General features: G+C 40.6%; 1 protein-coding gene across 2 annotated transcripts in view; it reads right to left on the reverse strand.

Annotated features, from left to right (window-relative positions):
* WDR70 (WD repeat domain 70) overlaps positions 1 to 27,089 on the reverse strand; it is a 317,038-nt gene that overhangs the window by 16,663 nt on the left and 273,286 nt on the right. For both annotated transcript variants that reach the window (XM_027092676.1, XM_027092675.1), the window contains 4 exons: positions 6,163 to 6,263; positions 4,445 to 4,524; positions 2,559 to 2,675; positions 115 to 277 (listed from right to left, as the gene is read on the reverse strand). In XM_027092676.1, the coding sequence (XP_026948477.1) occupies positions 115 to 277; positions 2,559 to 2,675; positions 4,445 to 4,524; positions 6,163 to 6,263 (461 nt within the window). The remainder of the gene's footprint in view (positions 1 to 114; positions 278 to 2,558; positions 2,676 to 4,444; positions 4,525 to 6,162; positions 6,264 to 27,089) is intronic.

Below are 27,089 nucleotides of genomic sequence, written 5' to 3' on the forward strand. Positions count from 1 at the left end.
TGCTTAGGAATAAAAAAGATATGGAGAAACTAGAACCTCAAAGCAGCCATTGTTACGTTCTTCCCAATTCATTAAACATAATACATTTTCTATTTTAAACGGCTGCTTCCTTACTTGGAGTAGGCTGGAGAAACCCAATACGGGTTGTCCTCGGCTGCTTTGGCATGCCGCAAGATGGCTTCCCGGGGATTGCTGTCATCAGTTTTGTCCAAAGCAATGTTCTTCACAATGTACGACGACAGGGTGCCCCCGTGGGTTCCAACCCGGCCACCACGACCTGTTCCAAAGGGAAAAAACCAAATCCGGAATGGAGTGAGCATATACCTTTTGTACACTGGGCTTATCTGACCAGGTTGAGAATCCCTCACTGCTGGCTTCCAAGGCGGACGGTTAAATGGATGACAGCCTAGGGTCAGGGATTCAGGTTTACCTGATTTTTGTCATTTCCTACAGAACCAAGGTTTTGAGCACTCTGAGGCTTCTACCAGACTTTGGTTTGAAGCACACAAATCTCAGGAGTACCTGAGTACCGTCCTTTCAGCTTTCATGTATGATCATCAAAACCAAAGTAGGGCATCACCAAACCTCAACTTCCCCATAACAGTTTTAAATGCCTTAGTTGCTCACTTTACACAATGACACCAATGTAGGAAGAAATACAAATAGTTCGCCATGTGTATGCCTTAAAAAATTCCTCAGGCACGAACACATGAAATTCAACTAATAAAAATAACCAATGATCATTAGGTGCTATTTTAGATTTAAACAAACATATCTTAGGGCTTGCCATCTGCCAAGTACCTTGTAGGAGAGAAAACAAGATGAACAAACTGATTCACATTATTTTACTGTACTGTAATTGCTCTAGACAGGAAGCTCCACATGGGCAGGAATGTGTTCCCCACTGGATCCCCAACTGCCAGCCTGGTTCCCAGTACTCAGAAGATGTATGACTTTTTAGGAAGATTAAAAAAAAAAAAAGGAAAAACAAAATCCACACCACATGACCACATGAAAAGTCAAGTAGCACTAAAAGATTAATTTTATAAGGCAGGAAATAACTGCCAAAGAATCCGCATGGCCAGTAACTAAGTGGAAGGTGAGGAAGCAGAAAGCTCTTCAGGCTGATCTGGTGGGGGGAGGGGGTCTGTAGGAAGAGATAAACCCAATGTGGGAGAACTCAGAAGACAGAGAAGGTTATTTTCAATGAGCAGAATGGTTTAAATACAAAAGTACAGAAAGAGGCAAGTTCACTGGGCATTTGGGGGCAGGAATGAACCAACAGTCATGTGAGAAGATCAGAGTAGGAGAGAGGTGAAGTGTAAAGTTCGAAAGTACGTTAGGGGCTTCCCCAGTGGCCGAGTGGTTGAGAGTCCGCCTGCAGATGCAGGGAACACGGGTTCGTGACCCGGTCCGGGAAGATCCCACGTGCCGCGGAGCGGCTGGGCCCGTGAGCCATGGCCGCTGGGCCCGTGAGCCATGGCCGCTGGGCCTGTGCGTCCGGAGCCTGTGCTCCACAACGGGAGAGGCCACAAGAGTGAGAGGCCCGCGTACCGCAAAAAAAAAAAAAAAAAAAAAAAAAAAGGTGCGTTAGATTCAGACTGAAGAGAACTCAATCTCTGGAAATGCAACTGGACAGTGTAAAGCTTATGAAGATGTGAGGGCAGCAGCAATACGAAAGCTACAGGAATTGGGAATAAAAGCTGTGTGTGAGATGAACGAAGGTAGGGTGGTGAGGAGAGAGACTTGAGAAGGTGCCTAGTTAGAAGGGCTTTTCAATAATCCAGGCAAGAATATTATTTAGGAACTTTGATTAGGATGGTGGCAGAGAAAATGGGAAAAAAACTGAGAGTGGTATATGAAATATTTTCAATGCTGAAGGGTCAGGCCAAACAGATACAGGTCCAGAACTCAGGTTCACATGAATGAACAAGTCATAAACTTTAAGCATGTGAACATAGGACAAATGGAAACTATGCAGGTGATAACAGAAAACGGGATTCTAGCAAAGGTACGTGCTATATGATAGCCAATGCTGCCTTGCTTTCTACTGGTACCTACTTTCTTAGAAACTCACTCTAAGGATTTTTATTCATCTTCTAGGGAAATGGGCAGCTCCATTTTATCAACACAGAATTAAATGATGTTCACCTTCTGCCTTGTGTGAAACCTAATCCAGCCTAAATTCTGGTCAAAGTACCCAGTGTTGCATATTAAGCCAATATTGAGAGCAGTGGTTTTAACACTGGGTCCCAAGGAGCCCCAGAGTTCAACCGAGGTCACCTAAAGGGCTCTAGCTGGAGACCAAGCAGAAAGGGCTCCGGGCTTCCTCTCTACTTCAGCACAGCAGCTCCATTTTCATCAGTTTATGCACTGGGTTTCTGCATCAGATCTTTACACAAGAACTTCCGATGCTAAAAGAAGACGTTTGAAAACCCCTATTTATTAAAATCTCTGAAGACAGGCATCTAGGCCCAAAAGATCTTCCAAATTCTGTATCTATTACCCCACCCTGCCCCGCAACCCCCTTTGCAAGTCACTAGTTAGATCACAGTCACCTGGGCCTGCTACAGGAGGTTCGGGTTTGTGAGACTTCAAGGGATCCAGTCTGTCCTTCTCCAGCTGTTTCCTTGTACTCCGCTGGCGGGGCTCGCGGAACATAGGCAAGGCATGAGCTACGAGAAGTCACATTTGAAAAATTTCATTATGATAATAACCCTTCCATCCAAAAACACAGCTAACGCATGAGTAAATGATGATGAAATGGAAGTCATAATGACACCCTTCATCTAATAATAAAAGACAGTCTTATTGCAACCAATTAGCCAATTTCGTTTGAGACCAGGCTCACTGTTCACCTCTCCTGGCAACTAATGGCGCTCAGGAAATGCCGTCAAATACCGTCACAGAAACATTGGTGAGGCTCCCCATCTCCCAAACCATGGGCAGCAGTTAAACTTAATTTCTGTGGTTTTGAAAAGAAACACTTAATGGGACTGCCCCTTGTTTTTTCTTATAGGACCCAAATGCAAATAATGCCAACAGCTTGCCTGTCAGCCCTGAAGTTTCCTCAGATGCCTCATAAACACTGGAATCACTTCACACATTTCTGAAATGTGACCACCTCTCAGGAGGAGTTGACAGCACTGAGAAACCGGAAGGGAGGAACACTTATCCCACTGAAACTGGGATACAGGTTGCCTTGAATGCAAGGAGGTGCCTGAATCTCCTGATGTGGTGACTTGATGGGGACTTCATCCTTTTCAATATGGTCGACAAAGGAATAAAAATCAAAGTAATATTTGTCCAATTGCTGTTGCTCAATGTCAGAATATAAAAGAAAATATGTATTAAAAAGGGAAACAGTGTGATATTCTGGTGGAGAGGGAGAAGACTATTGGGGATAGAATCAAATATCTTTTTTTGACCAAAAAAAGTACGAGGATAATTTCTTTGAATGTTTATGTGCAAATTAAAACCCCTTTAAAAGAGAAAACTGGGGGAGAGTTAAAGGAATAATAGGGGTTTAAAGGAAATTTATGATATGAATGAAAGAAATGTCTGTTAACACCTAAAAAACACTTCCAGTACCCCTCCTATCCTCTACCCGTACTTCCAGCCTGGGCCAGGGCCATATCACTCACTAGTAAAATATGCCTACCTTGAGTCAGGGGAGCTGAAACACAGCCACCCGTCACTCTGTCGGGCAACACGACACAACAGTATTTTTAGGAGGGGGAAAAATAGCTTTTCACTTCAAACGAATGCAGGAATTGAAGTAGGCTGCATGTAATCACATGAGTTAGACTGGTTATGACACCGACTTTAACACTTCTACTCTTGCAAAAAATGTCACCGGATCTCTTTACTGATCATCAGCTCCAAGGGACATGGTCTTAGATGAGACCAACCACCAGGGAGAAAACCCAGCAGTGCAGCGCCCCCTGGTCTTTAGACTGAGCCACCGATAAAGTCCACAGGGGCATCTGCTAATGACAACTGCTACTGCATCCAAGATCTCCTGCCTAGCTGCAACCTGTGACAGGTCTGAAACTGTGACTCTGGGAAACAAAAACCTGCCAGATTAACGAGGCTGTGTGACAAACCCGAGAGAAGCTGCTCTGTCCTGGTAAGATTTCTGATCATACCCCAGGTAGTTCATTTTATATCTAAAGGTCTCTGGATCAGTCTATCACATGGTCACAGAATTTAGGCTTTTCCCTTTTGGGTTGAAAGTTACATGAAGTAACCCTGTCTCCGTGACGGGGCACAGAAGCTAAAGGGGTTAGCTACTATATGACCCCCAGTCCTGAACACATGAAAGGGGTATTTTGTAACATATGCCTGAACTTGGAGGGCTTTTTCTGTCTCTAAAGCCATGAGATCAACAGCACACTAGAACAGAAGACAGACGCATGATGGAGAAACCATGCTAACAACTTACGGGTGATGATGTAGTCCTGGGTTAGAGTCTCCGCTTGTTTCGCCTTCCGCTGTGTTTTAACCACACATAATTTCGCTCCCCTGAGAGGAGTAAAAGCAAACGATTTTCTTTATTTGGTCTCAGAAACAAAGTCTACGTCAAAAGCATTAGATACTTTCAGGAACATGCTCTGTACACACCACCTCACCAAGTCCTTGACTTTCTAAGGACTGGCAACAGATGGAGCCCTTGGTGATAAGAGATTAAATGTATGGGAAAGCAAGTCTGAGTCAGTGGTTACTACTCTGTGAAAGGGTTAGAAAGGTAACTGGAAAACAAAAGGCCAGTTTAAAAAATCTATAGAAATAACCTAAAATTAAGATCTTAAAGAGATATTAATAACATTAATCAACCTTTTCACCCTAAAGGTCATAGGGTTCAAATTTTAGTTTATGTCTCAGATGAAAGCAACCTAGGTAGTCTACAGCCCAAGTGGCATTTGTCTACAATTCAAATACAAGAGTACAAGTGATCTGGAACTGAGTCAGCTTGGCAGTGTTGCCAAGGGGCTACAGTCCAAGAATGTGTGGGATTAACCAAAAGTGTGCTTAGAACATTTCACTTCTCCTTAGCAATAATGAGCATCCGTTTCAGGAGAAACAAAAACAAATAAGCAAATTTCTTAAAGTAAAGATTCCAAAGATAGGAATCTTCTAAAGGGTGCTATCAAATGGGGTTCATTATTTTCTCAAGTAAAACACACTCCCTCCTCTCATCCTAATTACATTAGCATTTTCAATTTCTTTATTAAAAAACAAACAAAATCCTATTTGTTCTTAAAGACCACAATATATAACTTTATTTTATAGGGCAAAGGTTCCAACTCCAGAAAATTCTGTCTGCTTCTATTCCGAGCCAAATCATAGTCAATACATATTCACTAATAGAGGATGGGTTTCCCTTCCCCTGAAAGAACGTGGGAGCTCAAAACAGGTTTACGGGGGACGCCAGTAAATACAGCATGTGAATTTTAGTACTAGCTAGCCACGGCTGACTCTAAAGAAAGAGCTAATCACTCACTATACCTTAACAAAGAGAAACAAAACCATCTTTTTTGGGGTTGGTGATACATGTTTACCTTTGTGCCCAAGGAAAAGAGAAATAACTGAGAGACTGACTGAGCCTCTAGTGAAGTTTTCGGATCCTTGAAGCACACTGGTATGCTTAAATTTGGCATTTGGGGACAGACACGGGATTGAAGGGGAAAGTAGCTGTGCTGTCCTCCTCTGCTGGCAGAGAACAACCCTGCCAAACATCCAAACCGGCACCTGATAAAAGCCCAAACAGAAAGGGAACAAAACGGACTAGCCGTTTCCATTTCCTATAAGTGGTTAGTTCCCTGCTCTGTTAATCCCTTACATGCATCACTGCTAATGCCACTGTCCAGGGTGGTATGCAAAGTGGGCAGGCCTTTTTCTCCCCTTGCACTCAACATTTCAGCTAAAGAACTGCAAATCCCCAGGAAACTTTCACTTTGAATTCTGTATGGATCAAGGGAGATATCCAAATCCTCTTTAAAGCACAATACTAGGAGTTTGAGGCTTTACTCTGTGCCAGCTGCATTTTCTAAAAGGGTGGATCCCCATCAAAGAGGGAAATAAATAAAAGTGGGGGTGGAAAAAGAAAACCCTCCCTCAGTTGCTGTCATCCATCTAAAACAGGCAATACTTATGAAATACCTCTGACTCTTGTTGGGGTCATAATAGACTTTAGCCAATCCGTTTCCAGTCCCCACCATGATCTGGTTCAGCTTTGGATGCCACAGGCAGCGGACAACACTCTGTAAAGGAAAGGCATGGTAGTCAACTAAAGAGGGCACATAAAAATGGAAAAAAAATCTGCTGGTACTTTGATGGCTTGTTTAGGAAACTGAAAATCACCCTGATGACTACCTGTAACTTTTAGGGCATTTTCTTCTAAACCATAGGGTTGTGTTCCTGAGGTTGAGTTCTGTTCTATCACTTGTTATCTGTGTGATACTCTATAAAAATAAAAAAGATGCTCCCTTCCTGACATCCCTCCTCTCCTTCCCTGACAGCCTTGAAACCACAAAGTTGGGCTTTCCCAGCTCTGCTGCCATATGAGGCTGGCATCTTAGAATGCTGAACCCACATAACTCAGTTCATTTTACCACTGAAGCAGATTTAGATCTCAGTGTTTCATGCTTTTATACACACAATAAATATGCCCCTCTGGACAGCATATTGAGACCAGGTGGTTACTGTTTTTAGTTTACAAAGATCGAAATCTCATAAAGCTTTTTCAGGAACAACACACATTTGCAAACATTGACTAATATCTCCCTATCTATGAGATAAACCAGCAGGTCAGTAGCAGAAGTAAAACAGAGATATGGAATATAAAGCCTTGATATTAACCTGAATGAAAAGCTATTTAGGAGAAGGTTCACTGGAAGTTATGAGCCTGTGAGTTCATCACTAGTAAGGAAAATAAGTGGTACTCTGGGGTCAGAAAGAACCACAAGTTCTTAGTGAGAAGTACAGCCTGTTTTTAATTTTTGCTGAAGTAAGAGGGCAGAGGTGGAAGAGATGGCAGGGATAGAATTAAGGGGGAAAAAATGAAGCTAAGGCTGGTAGGCAGAAACAGCATGTGCTGGGTTCTGCAGATCTCACTCTGATAGAGCAAGAAATGAGTGGAAACATTAATTCAATGATTATCAGGAACCTCTCACGTGCCTGGCAATGTACAAGGACTAAGGGAAAAAGGGTACAATTAGATATTGCCATTTTCTGTTCTAATACTAAAATGCAAATCATGGAATTTCTGTCTCCCAAATAATCTAACTTGGGCTGGATTTCTTTGGTTTCTTCTCCCCAGCCATCCAGCTCTTTTCTTAAGACAGAATATCTGGGAATCCCTGCAACCCCTTTTGATAGAAACTCTGGCTCCCACCTGACTGGCCAAAAAAAATTGCATATAGTTAAATGGCTGCAATTCCTACTCTGAGATTCCTGAGAAACTAAGAAGGAAATGTAAAAGAGTCTGCAGAACTTCTAATTCATGCCTGACGATATTCGAGAAGAGTGGTTCTTAAGCTCTGCACCACTGAAGAGCGTTGAGGTGTTCTACTGAGAAAACCAAATCAGAATGGTTGTGTTTCCCCTGTCGTCGGGGGAAAACTAAGTTCAAAGGGCAGGTTTTCACAGTTTTAAGTTTTCTTTCCACAATTTTTCTTAAACCTGTGGGGCCTGCTACCCAATGTCTACTAGCAAGTGCTAAAAGATGATAAAACATTTATAACGGTGAGGGAATATTAACAGAAAAACCTGAAAATAGTAAATCATATTTTTAGTAAAAGATGAAAATAGTAAATCAAAGTTTGGCTTTTAGGGTGTGGGGTGGTTGTTGCTTTGTGCATATGCTCATGAAACTTACTTTAGAATGCATGTGTATAAAAAGTCACATTTTCTCCTAATAAAACTGTGCCTGGTTGGTAAGATGGAATTAAGTATATCAGTAGTTCATGGTCTGCAAAGCACAACCTGACTACCAGGTTCTCCGCCAGCCACTGAGACTAATTTGAGAAGTACGCCTAGACCACTGGGAATTTCCAGATGGTCAAGGCCAGGTATGTGGAAACATGAAAAGAGTCACATACATAACTTCATATCTTACCTAGAATAAGTTCATCCAAGCCAATACTCATCTCCTTCAAGTCTTGGCTTAAGTGTCATAACTACCCAGACCACCCTATTTAAAACATCACACAACTCCCCTTACTTTCCTTGTTTTTACAGCATGTATCCCATTTTAAAGTACTATATAGTTTACTGTTAATTATGCTTATTGTCTGCCTCCCCTACTAGGATATATGTTCCACACAGGCCGATCTTCGTCTGTTTTACATAGCCAAGAATCCCAAGTGCCTAGATTAGTGTCTGGAACTCAATAAATGTTTGCTGCAGGGATGAATTTAAAGTTACAGTTCATCCAAGCCTAAATGGATTGCTTTGCTAGGTGGAGGTAGAGACAATTTTCAACTTAAACTCACCACTGCCTAGGAGGGATAATTTGATTTCTCCAGATCATTATTATACTCAAGTACCCCACAAACAGAGTAGGGTTAGCTCCCTCACAATGTGGGCCTAATAAGAGGGATGTGCAAGGACCAGAGAGCAAGGGAGGAGAGTGAGAGGGGCTTTCAAGGGCCTTCAGAAATCTCAGCACCCACAGATCGCCCCAGGACAACTTTAAGGACATAGCATTAAAGTTATTTCTCTTCCTTGGTTCTCTAGAGATCTGGCTAAGCAGTCTAAGATTACTGGTTCTCAAATATGTTTTCAAGTGAGCAGGGTGCAGAATTGGAAAAGATCCACAGTGTAGGCCTGGTAAATTCCAAGACACCCAGCCAAACAGGCAGTTTCCAGGGGCAGCAGGTTACTGTTACTCTCTCCCTCTATGCTGAGGGTGTAAATGTTAGAGAGAGGCAACGGCCCAGGCCAACAGACCAATGTCTGATGGCTTTCCAGGGAGTCCAAGCTCAGGGCACTGCACCTCTATTCCTGTTCACAGCTTTTACCCTCTAAAGCCCTTAGACACACACATGGCTTTTTACATGGAAGCAAGGAGAAGGCAAATGAGACCGCTTGAACTAAACAGTCATTCCAGAGCTCCATCCACTGTGGCAGTGAGTCGCCAAAGCAGCCAATGAAGACTCTGGGAGCAGTCTGGCTTAAGTAAAAGATACTTAAGGCTCAATTACCCTAAGACTGGCTATTAATCAAATATTACAAGGATTCCAAAACATGGAATGAAGAAACAGAATTCAAAGTCAAAGGTGGGTGGGCTTTTTTTGTTTATTAATATTTATTGTGTATGTTTGGCTAACCTTCGTAAACTTTGCAGCTAATGCGGCTCCACACTTTGTCCTGTCAAGGAAATGCATCTTATAGCAGAGAGCTGGCCATCTGCCAAACCAAACAACCCCTGAGACGGCGGCGAGGCTGGGGAGCAAGTAGAGCTGCCACGCTGCTAACTTGTCAAACACACATACTGGGTTTTACTTAACAACAATGGGACACGTGCCTGCTAGAAGCCCAAGGAGCTATCAGAAGACAGATGAGCTATAACTACTTAGAAGGAATGCATTCACTCAGTCAACCATCCACCAAAGACATCTTCCATCCTCTGTTCTTGAAGAGGTACTTCTGTAGCTGGGGGCTTGCCACATTCAGACGTACACATTTGCTGAGTGACACAGCAAATGAAGTGTAGAGAGCACATCTGAATTAAAGGAGCAGAGGAAAATGTCATGACAGGAGATCTGCATGGACCAAAGAGAAAGCAGAAGGCCACTGTACTGCAAAGAACTAGATTCTGAAGTTAGTCTGCATATTTTAATATACTGATTTACTTAATTAAATCAATAAAGGGTTTTATTCTTATACTAATCTACTTCATCTTACCGAAGCACGTGGGACCACCACTGGCTTCCCCTAGCTGCCTAAGCTGAACCCCATGTTACCATAAAAATTAAGTTTAGTCTTTTAAAATTTATTTATTTTTTATTTTTGGTTGTGTTTGGTCTTTGCTGCTGCACACGGGCTTTCCCTAGTTGCGGTGAGCGGGGGCTACTCTTCGTTGAGGCGCGCGGGCTTCTCACTGCGGTGGCTTCTCTTGTTGCGGAGCATGGGCTCTAGGCGCGTGGGGTTCAGTAGTTGTGGCATGCGGGCTCAGGAGTTGTGGCTCACGGGTTCTAAAGCGTAGGCTCAGCAGTTGTGGTGCACGGGCTTAGTTGCTCTGCGGCATGTGGGATCTTCCCAAACAAGGGCTGAAACCCACGTTCCCTGCATTGGCAGGCAGATTCTTAACCACTGCGTCACCAGGGAAGTCCCAGTTTAGCCTTTTAAACCAAAACCTACTGTCATTTTAGATAATCTGGCAGTGCAGAGGAACCACAGTCTGCCCCAAAAGTGCTCAGCTCTAGCAGCAGCCACAAAGAGACAGTAACTGGCGATGGAGATCATAAGCAAGATGACAAGGAGTTACAAGACTTTCATGTGCTCAACACAGAGATCTTTCTTCTCTGTGAAGACCAGAGAAAAAAGAGGGGGTGGGGGGCAGAGAAGAAGAAAGCACTTTGTGTACAAAAGGCAGTGTCAAGATTCCAAAACAGGAATTTTGGAATTACCCCTCTACAAAAGTAAAAAGGCCACAAAAAATTCCAAATAATTTATTTCTGTGGTTTTGTTTCACTTACTTTAAGTGAAATCATGGAAGCAAATAAGGAGAAGAGGAGGAAATCAATGAGAGAAATAAATTTCTATTTTAGGACATGGTAGGAAAGGAACTATTAGGTATCTGCAACTTTATGTTATTTAAAGTAGTTGAATCCTCACAGCAACACTACAAAATTAGTTATCTCACCCCCATTTCACAAGAAGAAGAAACTGAGGCTTGTAGAAGGCTGGGTAACTTTCCCAAGGTCACATAACTTGTACACAGAGGAGCTGGGCTCAGCAGGGAGGTTTTCCCAACTCCAGTGCTCATTTCTTTATACCACCTAATTATGCAAAGGCCTGTTTTAGAAGATGATGGGGAGGAAGGGATGTGGCAGATTTAAAATCATCTCCAAACCCACCTGACCCAGAAAGAGAAGTCTTAGCAAGTTTATACTAAAAAGCAGATGGTATTACTAAAATCATAAGGAAGGAAAAAGGAACTACTACCCCAGTTCACAAATGTTACTATAAAAGAAATCAATGCCTGCATAACATCTTAGGCATCCGTAATGCACATATCTAAACACCACCCTTATTCTACTTCACATGCTAAAAGAAGCCTAACATCCTTCATAATTTTATATCTTAATCATGATTATGATGAAACACCATTTCTTGATCCTTCGCAGCTGCTGACCCACACTGTAAAAGAAACTCCATCTGGTTTTTTCATGTTTGGTTTTTGTCACATAGTACAAGAATGGATAAGCTAACCCAGTGATTCCTTGGGAGAAGGAGCATTTTCCAAAATTTCAAATAAAGAGCCTAACACCTGTCTGGGGAGGAGACTGTCACACAGTTTTGCACACTTGTGTAGAGGCAGTCTTACGGTCGTGGACACCCTCAGGACTACCCAATACATCTGAAAGGCCATGTATATGCTGATCCCCAAAACTAAGAACACAGATCAAGATGCGAGTCCAAAGCAAATAAAAAGAAGGCAGATGAAAATGGAAAGGTACTGGAGAAAGAATTTTCTTTGGATTTGCACAAGCCCAAGTTTTATTTCACAGAGAAAGAAAAACTGCTTTCCACATTAAAATATTGAGCCAGGGAGGTAGAAGAGCAAGATGGGAAATCTTTAAACTCTTCCAGGCTATTTGTCCTGTCCTCCCAGAGCCTTGCTCTTCCCAAACTTGGATGATTTTGCAGCGTGCATGGGCCATCGGGCTTAGTTTCATTCCTCTAAAGTTCAGGAAGCAAACCTGGTGAGTAAGCCTTAGTCTACAATAAATAAGACTCCTCAACACCCACCTGATCTCCATGGAGACATCCCTCAAATAAAAACGATTAAAGACATTTTCTCTGCTCTTATAAGTGAGCACGTGCCTATCCTTGTTTCCTCCTCCACATTCCTCCAACTCTAAGGAACTTCCACCATAGGGCCAGACTTGTAGCAATTATCACTCTTTGCTGGAAATCTTCTTAATCTTCCCCCTTCCCTGCCCCAAACAATTCTCTCTCTGATAAACCAGATAGAAGCTCAATGGTGAAAAGAAAAAAATGCCATGGCACTTTTATAAATGTACGGGTTGCTGCAAAAAAACCAAACAAACAAGGAAAAGTGTTGCTCTATTCCTGCCATAAATATTTGATACAGATGCACAGATTATGCTTTTTAAAACTGGTATCTAATTAACAAATTAAGTCCTACCAAACGGATGGAAAAATGCATTTATTAAAATCAGTTTATTTACAGCCTCTGCTCTAAAATTAAGGTAACTGCTCAAGCAGCAAGAATCTGGAACCTGGTAATTGTCCTTGGCACAAAATGAATCACATCTGTATCTGATAATAAACTTGCCTAAAGAACTTCATCACGAGAAAAAGATCTCAGAGAAAATGGAAGGTCTCTTGGGTAAGAAAATTAAATACAATTTTCTTCCTCTAATTCAAAACACTAAATGTTAGTTTGCTCCAATCTGCTATTTGAGAAGAACTTACAGAGGCAAAAAAAAAAAAAAAAAAAAGCACAAATAATGATTGAAAAAAAAAATCTGGTAATTATTCTTATTAATGACAGTCTGGGAGCAGGAAACAAATAAGAGGCTGGAAGCTGGATTCCACAGGGTGAGTGACACCAGTGGTGGATCCTACAAGGCAAATACAACAAGCGGGGGGAAGTGACTGGGGGTGGTGGTGGTGGTGGGATGAATTGGGAGATTGGGATTGACATGTATACACTAATATGTATAAAATGGATCACTGGGCTTCTCTGGTGGTGCAGTGGTTGAGAGTCCACCTGTCGATGCAGGGGACGCGGATTCGTGCCCCGGTCCGGGAAGATCCCACGTGCCGTGGAGCGGCTGGGCCCGTGAGCCATGGCCGCTGAGCCTGCGTGTCTGGAGCCTGTGCTCCGCAACGGGAGAGGCCACAACAGTGAGAGGCCCGCGTACCGAAAAAACAACAACAACAACAACGGATTACTAATAAGCACCTCCTGTAAAAAAAATAAATAAAATGAAATTCAAAAATTAAAAAAAACAAAAAGCAGCAGCGCTTACTGAGGCACATTCCCAATATTCTTGTAGAACTTCCTACTGGTGGGCACAGGATGGATCAAGTGTGTCAAGATATGGAGCCGCGCAGGCTTGAGAGGGGCCTGGGGCACTGGAGCCTCAGGCAAGTCAGTTCCAGCAAAGAGTGGGTTTGTCTGCTATATCACACATTATCATCTATCATGAGGACCAGCTTGTGAAAGAGCTTGGGAAGCAGTACCTAAGGCCATCTCTCTCGATCTAATCTACACAGACCCAGACCCCTTTACCATTCTTCATTTATAAGTAGTTCGAGATGGGAATAAAGATAATAACCATAAATCTTTTCTTTATATAAATAAACAAAGCACAAATGGATAAAGCTTGAAATCCCTAACTACTAGATAAGAAATATATATGATCAGATCTTGGAAATCATCAAGTATGTAGAACCAAAAATTAAAGAAAAAGCTGAATCTTCGAAGATGAACTATACAGGATACGTAAAGCACTATTTGTCTTAATATAGTATAGGTAAAGATGTTTTACAAATCATACTCTTTTAAAAAATTTAGCCCTTTGGGGGTCTCACAACCCCTCATCATACAAGACACAGCATTATCTATCACTCCAAAAAAGGAAAAAACACTATCCTGGGACATGTGTTAATTATAGAAGTCTTTCTTCCCCACACGAATATAAACTGTGAAAGTCTGGCCAGAATTCTGATAGAACAGCCGGAAAACTTGTTACCAAAGATCGTTCATCAAATTCTGGTTGGGAGAGGAAAATCCGTGGTAGAAAATCTTACAAGACATATAAGTCCTTCACTTGGTCTTCTACCAGTGTGATGTAATATGGTGCTGGGTTTGGACAACAGAGCACTGGTCATTACTGTATTATACTTTATACATTTTATAAAGAATAGCGTGTCATTTTGAACACCTACAAAATTTACATATCTGCAAAATCAAGTTCTCTTTTCTTGATATTTTATAGCGTCAAGTATGTTTCTCCTTCAGGGTCGTGTTATCTAGTAGGTGATTCTTCACCCAGTTTTGCCATTCGTGGCAATTATGTCTATACTAGGAAGTATAGATATGTTTAAATGCCAATTCAATAAAACACCAAACTCTTGTGTAGAGAAGAAAAAAAAAGTTTCTAACTAATCAAAAGGGAAACATTGACTGTTTCTATTGCTTTGAAGGACTAGAAATAGAAGCAAAATAGTAAACAGAAAACATTTCCATGAGACTGCTGACACCAAATAAGTAGTAGATGCCTTTTAATACAGCATGTTGCAGGGTTAAATGACACTAGAAAAGGAATAAAGTACTAAACTGGACAAGCCCTGCTTTTAGTCCTCATTCTTCCGCCTTCAATGATTTATGAAGCCTGAAGCAGGATGTGATAGGTTCTTCATCTAATTGTAACTCCCCAAATGAGATCACTGTCAGACAGATAATTATAGGAAAAGACAACTCACTATAGGTTTTGAATCTGGATTCCTGCAGCAAACGTTATTTCAAAGAAGAAAATGTTGAATAGAGACTCTAAATAACTGCTCCTGAACTAAGAGTCTACTGGTTAAATTTATAAATTGTTCTTTTAAAAGAGACTGGAAATGAGAATAGAAATGAAATGATAAGCACATCAGAATTCGTCTTCTAAGGAAGAATAGAGATTAGAATTTTGATAAAATACAGTGACAAATTCCAAGAAATAATTTTTACTTCAAAGCAGAGTGTGTTCTACAAAAGAGATCCAGGAAACAGATCATATTCATTAACAGTATAACGACCAAAAAAAATTATATTCATTACAGTTTTAGATTACCAGTATTTTAAGCATCCACAGTAAACTTGCTTCCTCCACTGAAATCAAAACATAGCTATTTTTAGTAGGTCTGAAAAAAGATCATCTCAAGTTTTAAAGAAGGAGACAATTAAAATTTGTACTTCTTTCATCAAATCTAAAAGAAAACATATTTATGCTCTGAAATTCCAAATTAATTAGAAAAAACTATTAACAAAAAACAAAAACAAGAGAAGCTGGTATGGAATAGGCCATTATAGTAAGTCCCGATAAGAACATACTATAATAAAATATAACAGAAGGTAAAGCAAAATTAACAAACACATTTTCACCAAACACCTACCATGTGCCATACATTGTTCTCACCACAGGAATATAATGCCCTTCCCACCCACAGGGCACCAAGGAGTCCCTTACTCCAATTCGGTCACTGGAAAATCCAGAAATGTCTGAGAAGAAGAGTACCAAAGATAACAGAAGTGTTGAGAAAATATGACCCACAAGGAAAGGTTAAAACAACAACAACTAAGTTTGGTTCACTTAGACAAGAGAAGACAGAACAGCAACTTTATAATCTTAAAGGAAATAGAGGATGTTGACCAGCTGTTCTCCAATTCCTTGAGGACTAGAGTAAAGGATGTGGGCTCTAAGCATGAGAATGTGAGCCTAAAAATAATGAAAAAAAAAAAAGATATGATGGTATGGGATTTCATAAATAGAAATGAACTCTTAGGGAGGTTGTAAACCTCTTCTGTTAAAGTCTAATTTTCATATAGGAGAGTTGAGCCGTGGTCCTCAGGTAGGCAAGATGGACTCTGGAAGATAATATTGAGACACGGAGCAACGTATGCCTGATGCCAGATGGCAGCTGATGAAGCAAAAGCCAGCAGCTTTGCCTGTGGCATACTTATGTGAAGGGAACCTATCACCAGTGTAGCAGAGGGGACTCGCACTAGGATCAAAGACATTAATTTATTTTCTATAATGTGAACGTCCTTGCAAATGTGCAGTGATCTTCAAGCTTCCTCCTAGGCACATTTGCTGCAATTTCATTATTTATTTCACATAGTTTTCCACCACAGTTATGATTTTTTTAATTAAAAGAAAATCTCCTGGGCTTCCCTGGTGGCGCAGTGGTTGAGAGTCCGCCTGCCGATGCAGGGGACATGGGTTCATGCCCCGGTCCAGGAAGATCCCACATGCCGCGGAGCAGCTGGGCCCGTGAGCCATGGCCGCTGAGCCTGCACGTCCGGAGCCTGTGCTCCGCAACGGGAGAGTCCACAACAGTAAGAGGTCCGCATACCACAAAAAAAAAAAAAAAAAAAAAAATCTCCTGGTGCTGGGTGAGATACAGGGATCACATTCCACTCAGTCTCTCCCTCTGAATGCAGTTATAAAACCTAAATTTCAGGTTTCTGAAAACTAAATAGCAGTAGGTGGACCGGGGAATTAGCCCAGAATTCAAAGTATCACTAAGGCAGCAGTGAGTTTACTATTTCCCCACTCTGGTACTCCACCCTATCCCCCCCTACAAAAAAACCTGTAATGAACAAAAGATCAAAAGTTTAAATTAAGGCAGCCTCAGTTCAACTGAATTTTCCTTTTGCCTCGGGCTTCAATACAGCTTGGCATAGCGCTGTTACTGATCCCATTTTTATTTAAAGCACTGGAATTTTACTCATCATGAATTTTATGCATTAATTCTTATTTTTTATAATATTGCATTAAAATGTTAATTTGCTTTGATTACTGAGTTTTTTGATACCTCCTTCAATTTTGTGCTTGAGTTTGACCCTAGTCCTGGCCTTGATTCAACCTATATCTCACTCTATTACACAAAGGTTAGCTCAAAATAAACCACACACCCAAAATGAACCACATTAAACCATAGAACTTTTAGAAGAAAACAGAAGAAAATCTGTGTAACCTGGAGTCAGTCAAGGAATTCTTAGATGTGACACCAAAGCTACATTCTACAAAATAAAAAACTGATAAATTAGACTTTACCAAAATTAAAGTATTCTGGAGGAGCTTCAAGGTGGTGGAAGAGTAAGACGCGGAGATCACCTTCCTCCCCACAAATACATCAGAAATACATCTAAATGCAGAACAACTCCTACAGAACACTTACTGAACACTGGCAGAAGACCTCAGACCTCCCAAAAGGCAAGAAACTCACCACGTACCTGGGTAGGGCAAAAGAAAAAAGAATAAACACAGACAAAAGGATAGGGACGGGACCTGCGCCAGTGGGAGGGCACTGTGAAGGAGGAAAGGTTTCCATACACTAGGAAGCCCCTTCGTGGGCGGAGACTGCGGGTGTTGGAGGGCGGGGAGCTTCGGGGCCGCGGAGGAGAGCACAGCAACAGGGGTGCAGAGGGCAAAGCAGAGAGATTCCCACACGGAGGATCAGTGCCGACCGGCACTCACCAGCCCGAGAGGCTTGTCTGCTCACCCGCCGGGGCGGGCGGGGGCTGAGAACTGAGGCTCGGGCTTCGGTCGGATCCCAGAGAGAGGACTGGGGTTGGCTGCGTGAACACAGCCTGAAGGGGGCTAGTGCGCCACGGCTAGCCGGGAGGGAGTCCAGGAAAAAGTCTGGAGCTGCCGAAGAGGCAAGACTTTTTCCTGCCTATTTGTTTCCTGGTGCGCAAGGAGAGGGGATTCAGGGTGCCGCTTAAAAGTACCTCCAGAGACAGGCGTGAGCCGCAGCTATCAGCGCGGACCCCAGAGACGGGCATGAGACACTAAGGCTGCTGCCGCCACCACCACGAAGCCTGTGTGCAAGCACAGGTCACTATCCAACCTCCCTGTCTGGGAGCCTGTGCAGCCCGCCACTGCCAGGGTCCCGGGATCCAGGGACAACTTCTCCGGAAGAACACACAGTTTGGTGCAATGTCACAATGGCCTCTGCCTCCGCGGGCCGGCCCAACATTCCGTGCCCCTCCCTCCCCCCCTCTCCTGAGTGAGCCAGAGCACCCGAATCAGTGGCTCCTTTACCCTGTCCTGTATGAGCGAAGAACAGACGCCCTCAGGTGACCTACAGGCAGAGGTGGGTCGAAATGCAAAGCTGAACCCTTGGAGCTGTGCAAACAAAGAAGAGAAAGGGAAATCTCTCCCAGCAGCCTCAGGAGCAGAGGATTAAATCTCCACAATCAACGTGATGTACCCTGCACCTGTGGAATACCTGAATAGACAACGAATAATCCCAAATTGAGGAGGTGGACTTTGGGAGCAAAGATATATAGATATTTTTTCCCTTTTTCTCTTTTTGAGAGTATGTATGTGTATGCTTCTGGGTATGATTTTGTCTGTATAGCTTTGCTTTTACCATTTGTCTTAGGGTTCTGTCTGTACGTTGTTTTTTTTTTTTTTACTTTTTAAAAATTTTTCTTTGTAATTATTTTTTATTTTAATAACTTTCCTTATTTTATTTTATATTATCTTCATTCTTTCTTTCTCTCTTTTTTTTCTCCCTTTTATTCTGAGCTGTGTGGATGAAAGGCTCTTGGTGCTCCAGCCAGGCGTCAAGGCTGTGCCACTGAGGCAGGAGAGCCAAGTTCAGGACACTGGTCCACAACAGACCTCCCAGCTCCATGTAATATCAAACGGCAAAAATCTCCCAGAGATCTCCATCTCAACGCCAAGACCCAGCTTCACTCAATGACCAGCAAGCAACAGTGCTGGACACCCTAGGCCAAACAACTAGCAAGACAGGAACACAACCCCATCCATTAGCATCCATTAACACAACCCCATCCATTAGCAATGATGGGAACACAACCCCATCATTAGCAGAGAGGCTGCCTAAAATCATCCTAAGGCCACAGACACCCCAACACACCACCAGACGTGGACCTACCCACCAGAAAGAAAAGACCCAGCCTCATCCACCAGAACACAGGCACTAGTCCCCTCCACCAGGAAGCCTACACAACCCACTGAACCAACTTTAGCCACTGCGGACAGACACCAAAAACAACAGGAACTACAAACCTGCAGCCTGAGGAAAGGAGACCCCAAACACAGTAAGGTAAGCAAAATGAGAAGACAGAGAAACACACAGCAGATGAAGGAGCAAGGCAAAAACCCACCAGACCTAACAAATGAAGAGGAAATAGGCAGTCTACCTGAAAAAGAATTCACAATAACAATAGTAAAAATGATCCAAAATCTTGGAAATAGAATACAGAAAATACAAGAAACATTTAACAAGGACTTAGAAGACCTAAAGAGCAAACAGACAGTGATGAACAACACAATAAATGAAATTAAAAATTCTCTAGAAGGGAACAATAGCAGAATAACTGAGGCAGAAAAACGGATAAGCGACATGGAAGATAAAATAGTGGAAATAACTACTGCAGAGCAGAATAAAGAAAAAAGAATGAAAAGAATTGAGGACAGTCTCAGAGACCTCTGGGACCACATTAAACACACCAACATTGGAAATTATAGGGGTCCCAGAAGAAGAAGAGAAAAAGAAAGAGACTGAGAAAATATTTGAAGAGATTATAGCTGAAAACTTCCCTAATATGGGAAAGGAAATAGTTAATAAAGTCCAGGAAGCACAGAGAGTCCCATACAGGATACATCCAAGGAGAAACATGCCAAGACACATATTAATCAAACTATCAAAAATTAAATACAAAGAAAAAATATTAAAAGTAGCAAGGGAAAAACCAACAAATAACACATAACAGATACCCATAAGGTTAACAGCTGATCTTTCAGCAGAAACTCTGCAAGCCAGAAAGGAGTGGTAGGACATATTTAAAGTGATGAAAGGGAAAAACCTACAACCAAGATTACTCTACCCAGCAAGGATCTCATTCAGATTTGATGGAGAAATTAAAACATTTACAGACAAGCAAAAGCTAAGAGAATTCAGCACCACCAAACCAGTTTTACAACAAATGCTGAAGGAACTTCTCTAGGCAGGAAACACAAGAGAAGGAAAAGACCTACAGTAACAAACCCAAAACAATTAAGAACATGGGAATAGGAACATACATATCGGTAACTACCTTAAATGTAATAGGATTAAATGCTCCAACCAAAAGACATAGACTGGTTGAATGGATACAAAAACAAGACCCGTATATATGCTGTCTACAAGAGACCCGCTTCAGACCTAGGGACACATACAGACTGAAAGTGAGGGGATGGAAAAAGATATTCTATGCAAATGGAAATCAAAAGAAAGCTGGAGTAGCAATTCTCATATCAGACAAAATAGACTTTAATATAAAGACTACTACAAGAGACAAAGAAGGACACTACAAAATGATCAAGGGATTGATCCAAGAAGAAGATATAACAATTGGAAATATTTATGCACCCAACATAGGAGCACCTCAATACATAAGGCAAACACTAACAGCCATAAAAGGGGAAATCGACAGTAACACAATCATAGTAGGGGACTTTAACACCCCACTTTCACCAATGGACAGATCATTCAAAATGAAAATAAATAAGGAAACAAAAGCTTTAAATGATACATTAAACAAAGTGGACTTAATTGATATTTATAGGACATTCCATCCAAAAACAACAGAATACACATACTTCTCAAGTGCTCATGGAACATTCTCCAGGATAGATCATATCTTGGGTCACAAAACAAGCCTTGGTAAATTTAAGAAAATTGAGTTTGTGTCAAGTATCTTTTCTGACCACAACGCTATGAGACTAGATATCAATTACAGGAAAAAATCTGTAAGAAATATAAACACATGGAGGCTAAACAATATAGTATTTAATAATCAAGAGATCACTGAAGAAATCAAAGAGGAAATCAAAAAATACCTAGAAACAAAAGACAATGAAAACATGACGACCCACAACCTATGGGATGCAGCAAAAGCAACTCTAAGAGGGAAGTTTATAGCAATAAAATCCTACCTTAAGAAACAGGAAACATCTCGAAAACACAACCTAACCTTGCACCTAAAGAAATTAGAGAAAGAAGAACAAAAAACCCGCAAAGTTAGCAGAAGGAAAGAAATCATAAAGATCAGATCAGAAATAAATGAAAAAGAAATGAAGGAAACGACAGTAAAGGTCAATCAAACTAAAAGCTGGTTCCTTGAGAAGATGAACAAAATGGATAACCCATTAGCCAGACTCATCAAGAAAAAAAGGGAGAAGACTCAAATCAATAGAATTAGAAATGAAAAAGGAGAAGTAACAACTGACACTGCAGAAATACACAGGATCATGAGAGATTACTACAAGCAACTATATGCCAATAAAATGCACAACCTGGAAGAAATGGACAAATTCTTAGAAAAGCACAACCTTCCGATACTGAACCAGGAAGAAATAGAAAATATAAACAAACCAATCACAAGCACTGAAACTGAAACTGTGATTAAAAATCTTCCAACACACAAAAGCCCAGGACCAGATGGCTTCACAGGCGAATTCTATCAAACATTTAGAGAAGAGCTAAAACCTATCCTTCTCAAATTCTTCCAAAATATAGCAGAGGGAGGAACACTCCCAATCTCATTCTATGAGGCCACCATCACCCTGATACCAAAACCAGACAAAAATGTCACAAAGAAAGAAAACTATAGGCCATTATCACTGAGGGACATAGATGCAAAAATCCTCAACAAAATACTAGCAAACAGAATCCAACAACACATTAAAAGGATCATACACCATGATCAAGTGGGGTTTATCCCAGGAATGCAAGGATTCTTCACTATATGCAAATCAATCAATGTGATAAACCATATTAACAAATTGAAGGAGAAAAACCATATGATCATCTCAATAGATGCAGAGAAAGCTTTTGACAAAATTCAACACCCATTTATGATTAAAACCCTCCAGAAAGTAGGCATAGAGGGAGCTTTCCTCAACATAATAAAGGCCACATATGACAAACCCACAGCCAACATCGTCCTCAATGGTGAAAAACTGAAACCATTTCCACAAAGATCAGGAACAAGACAAGGTTGCCCACTCTCACCACTATTATTCACCATAGTTTTGGAAGTGTTAGCGACAGCAATCAGAGAAGAAAAAGAAATAAAAGGAATCCAAATCGAAAATGAAGAAGTAAAGCTGTCACTGTTTGCAGATGACATGATACTATACATAGAGAATCCTAAAGATGCTAGCAGAAAACTACTAGATCTAGTGAATGAATTCGGTAAAGTAGCAGGATACAAAAGTAATGCACAGAAATCTCTAGCATTCCTATACACTAATGATGAAAAATCTGAAAGTGAAGTTAAGGAAACACTCCCATTTACCACTGCAACAAAAAGAATAAAATATCTAGGAATAAACCTACCTAAGGAGACAAAAGACCTGCATGCAGAAACTTATAAGACACTGAGGAAAGAAATTAAAAATGATACAAAGAGATGGTGAGATATACCATGTTCTTGGATTGGAAGAATCAACATTGTGAAAATGACTCTACTACCCAAAGCAATCTACAGATTCAATGCAATCCCTATCAAACTACCACTGGCATTTTTCACAGAACTAGAACAAAAAAATTCACAATTTGTATGGAAACACAAAAGACCCCGAATAGCCAAAGCAATCTTGAGAAAGAAAAACGGAGCTGGAGGAATCAGGCTTCCTGACTTCAGACTATACTACAAAGCTACAGTAATCAAGATAGTATGGTACTGGCACCAAAACAGAAATATAGATCAATGGAACAGGATAGAAAGCCCGGAGATAAACCCACACACATATGTTCACCTTATCTTTGATAAAGGAGGCAAGAATACACAGTGGAGAAGAGAGAGCCTCTTCAGTAACTGGTGCTCGGAAAACTGGACAGGTACATGTAAACGTATGAAATTAGAACACTCCCTAACACCATACACAAAAATAAACTCAAAATGGATTAAAGAGCTAAATGTAAGGCTAGACACTATCAAACTCTTAGGGGAAAATATAGGAAGAATAGTCTATGACATACATCACAGCAAGCTCCTTTTTGACCCACCTCCTAGAGAAGTGGAAATAAAAACAAAAATAAACAAACGGGACCTAATGAAACTGAAAAGCTTTTGCACAGCAAAGGAAACCATAAACAGGACAAAAAGACAACCCTCAGAATGGGAGAAACTATTTGCAAATGAAGCAACTGACAAAGGATTAATCTCCAAAATTTACAAGCAGCTCATGCAGCTCAATATCAAAAAAAAACAAACAGCCCAATCCAAAAATGGGCAGAAGATCTAAATAGACATTTCTCCAAAGAAGATATACAGATTGCCAACAAACACATGAAAGAATGCTCACATCATTAATCATTAGAGAAATGCAAATCAAAACTACAATGAGATATCATCTCACACCGGTCAGCATGGCCATCATCAAAAAATCTACAAACAATAAATGCTGGAGAGGGTGTGGAGAAAAGGGAACCCTCCTGCACTGTTGGTGGGAATGTAAATTGATACAGCCACTATGAAGAACAGTATGGAGGTTCCTTAAAAAACTAAAAATAGAACTACCATACGACCCAGCAATCTCACTACTGGGCATATACACTGAGAAAACCATAATTCAAAAAGAGTCATGGACCACAATGTTCAGTGCAGCTCTATTTACAATAGCCAGGACATGGAAGCAACCTAAGTGTCCATCAACAGATGAATGGATAAAGAAGATGTGGCACATATATGTACAATGGAATATTACTCAGCCATAAAAAGAAACAAAATTGAGTTATTCATAGTGAGGTGGATGGACCTAGAGTCTGTCATACAAAGTAAGTCAGAAAGAGAAAAACAAATACCGTATGTTAACACATATATATATGGAATCTAAAAAAAAAAAAAAGATGGTCATGAAGAACCTAGGGGCAAGACGGGAATAAAGAGACAGACCTACTAGAGAATGGACTTGAGGATATGGCGATGGGGAAGGGTAAGCTTTGACAAAGTGAGAGAGTGGCGTGGACATAAGTACACTAAATGTAAAATTGATAGCTAGTGGGAAGCAGTCGCATAGCACAGGGAGATCAGCTCGGTGCTTTGTGATCACCTAGCGGGGTGGGATAGGGAGGGTGGGAGGGAGGGAGACGGAAGAGGGAAGAGATGTGGGAACATATGTATACGTATAAGTGATTCACTTTGTTATAAAGCAGAAACTAACACCATTGTAAAGCAATTATACTCCAATAAAGAGGTTAAAAAAAATAATGTATTTTGCCTTGTAAAAGACTCTATTAAGAAAAAGAAAAAAACAAGCAACATACTGGGAGAGAATAGCCCAAGAACTTGGTATCTAGAATATATATAGAGGACTCTCAAAATTAATAGTAAGAAACAAACAACCTCATTTAAAACAGGGCCAAAGACTTGAAGAGGCATTTCACCCAAGAGAATACAACTATGGAAAATGGACACATGAAGATATTCAACATCACTGGCCATTAGGAAAATTCACATTATAACCACTCCACACACCTATTAGAATGTATAAAATAAAAAATGTTACCATACAAAGTGTTGGTGAGGATGCAGAGTAAGTAAAAAACACATACACTGTTGGTGGGAATACAAAATGACATTGTTAATCTGAAGATGGCTTGGAGTTTCTCATAAAAATAAATATACACTCACTATATGACCCAGCAAGCCTACTCTTAGGTATTTGCCCTAGAGAAAAGGAAACTTACCTCTATACGAATGCTTACAGCAGCTCCATCCGTAATCTCCAAAAATTAGAAATAATCAAATGTCCTTTAGTAGATAGAAACACTGTGCTATATCCATACAGTGGAATACTATTCAGCAATAAAATGTAACAAGTTATTGATATGCACAACTAACCGGGATGAGTCTCAAAGGATTCTGCTGAAAGAAGTTGATCTAAAAAGGTTACACACTATATAAGTCCATTTGTATGACATTCTTGAAAAGTCAACACTATAGTGATGGAGAACAGACCAGTGCATGCCAGGGATAAGGAGTGGAGAGCGAGGGAGGGCGTAAGAGGGTAACTATAGAGGGATGGCACAAAGGAGTTTTTAGGGGGTGATGGAACTAACTGTTCTGTATCCTGATTGTATTGATGGAACTACAGGAATCTATAGGGGTTAAAAATCACAGAACTGTGCACTTTAAAAATAATAAAAAATAATCAGCACTAAGCTTGTTCCTTTCATTTTCCCTACGTAAAGCATTTTAAGACTTGATAAGGTACATATTAACAGTTAAACCATCATGAAATTGGTGGTTTCTTTCCTCTCTATTCTCACATGCCTACAGATGAACACTCAAGTGCACTCTTTAAATCCTGAGAACTACTGTCCTGGAACATCCACAGCATGATACCTTTAGGTGCAATGAAAAGTAATTTAATCACATCTTATGGACACTACTCCCATCCTGGACACTGTGAGGCTAACTCAGCAGGGGACTCCAGCTGAGTTCCAGTTACTGAATCTGAAGAAAGGGTTTAGTAAGTCAAATCACAAAAGTGGTAAAAATGTAATATTTTTTTCCATCATAACCCAATGGCATCTCTTTTCTTCGCTACTTAAAGAAAACCTAAATGTCCATCAACAAAGGAATGGATTAAGAATGGGTATGAAAAAAAAAAAGAATGGATATGGATGTGGTACATACAAACAATGGAATATTACTCAGCCACAGAAAGGAACGAAACTGGGTCATTTGTAGAGACGTGGATGGACCTAAAGAGTGTCATATAGAGTGAAGTAAGTCACAAAAACAAATATCGTATATTAACGCATATATGTGGAATCCAGAAAAATGGTATAGATGACCTTAATTACCAAGCAGACACAGAGACACAGACGTAGAGAATAAATGTATGGATACCAAGGGGGAAAGGGGTGGGGTGGGAGGAATTGGGAGATAGGGATTGACACATAGACACTATTGATACTATGTATAAAATAGACAACTGATGGGAACATGCTGTATAGCACAGGGAAGTCTACTTAATGCACTGTTGTACTACTATTCCTTATGCGATCCTGACTGGGCAAAGACACCGCTTGAATCCTTTATTTCTAGAAAACGCTTAAAGACGTGTGATTCGGCCTGAGCCGGGACTTTATATCAGTAAGACAGATCATTAGTCTATTCCCAGTACAAAATGGAAGAACAGTTGAGTTCTTCAGCTCCTTCAGAGACAAGCTTTCACAGGCACAGCTTCATTAACTCATTAAGTTTGAAGTAAATTCCCATATTAGTCGTTATCTGTATTCAAATATAAGAACAAAGACACATTCCAAAGCCAATTCTGAGGACTCCTTGGAATATCCATTAATTTGAATGACCTTTCTTCTCTCATTCACATGCACAAATAACATGGGGGGATTGTAGTCTGAAGAGTCAGCATGTCTCTTACACTTATTAATTAAGATACATAGCTAGATTCATGAAGGGTCTATTATTTCATGGCCCCATTATATCCATTTATACTTATTCAATCTCTTTGGATATAAAATATCAATATTCTCTCCTAATAAGAACACAAAAACTTTTTATGTGAAATGGAAGTGCTAATCCTTTCATTTTATATGTTATATGTCATTTTATATATTGACACATATAGCAATTTTCTTGGACATCAAAATTCATTAATTTAAAGGTCATATCTCAGTATAATCTATGGGTAATGTGATAAGATATGATGTTTAGAAAAATAATGAGAACTCAAGTTCTCTTCAGAACTTCACCTAACTATATAAAGAAGGAAAGACAGTTGGTATTTTTATGGAAATTTTTGTTCTTTTAAAGAAATCTCTTTTTTTTTTTTACACAATATGGACCTTACCTTCTCCTCAATATATGCAGTAGGCTATCTCTGTAATCGGATAAGTATGTCTGAAATAAGACACTTTCCCCACCTTTTGGTAAATATATAAACTATTACTTAATTAACATAACTTTGACAATAATTATGTATTTTTCAACCAATACCTACGATAATAAGGGGCAGAGATACAGCCTGTAGGTAGATAGGCAGTAAGTAAGTAAGCGTGCATAATCCGGATTTCAGCTCCCACGGGAAAGGGATATTGCAGAGAACAAGTAGTGGTAGAAAGAAAAC

The sequence above is a fragment of the Aethalodelphis obliquidens genome, unplaced genomic scaffold (genome assembly GCF_003676395.1).
Source record: "Aethalodelphis obliquidens isolate GAN/ISIS:26980383/991018 unplaced genomic scaffold, ASM367639v1 scaffold80, whole genome shotgun sequence".
Taxonomy (NCBI): domain Eukaryota; kingdom Metazoa; phylum Chordata; class Mammalia; order Artiodactyla; family Delphinidae; genus Aethalodelphis; species Aethalodelphis obliquidens.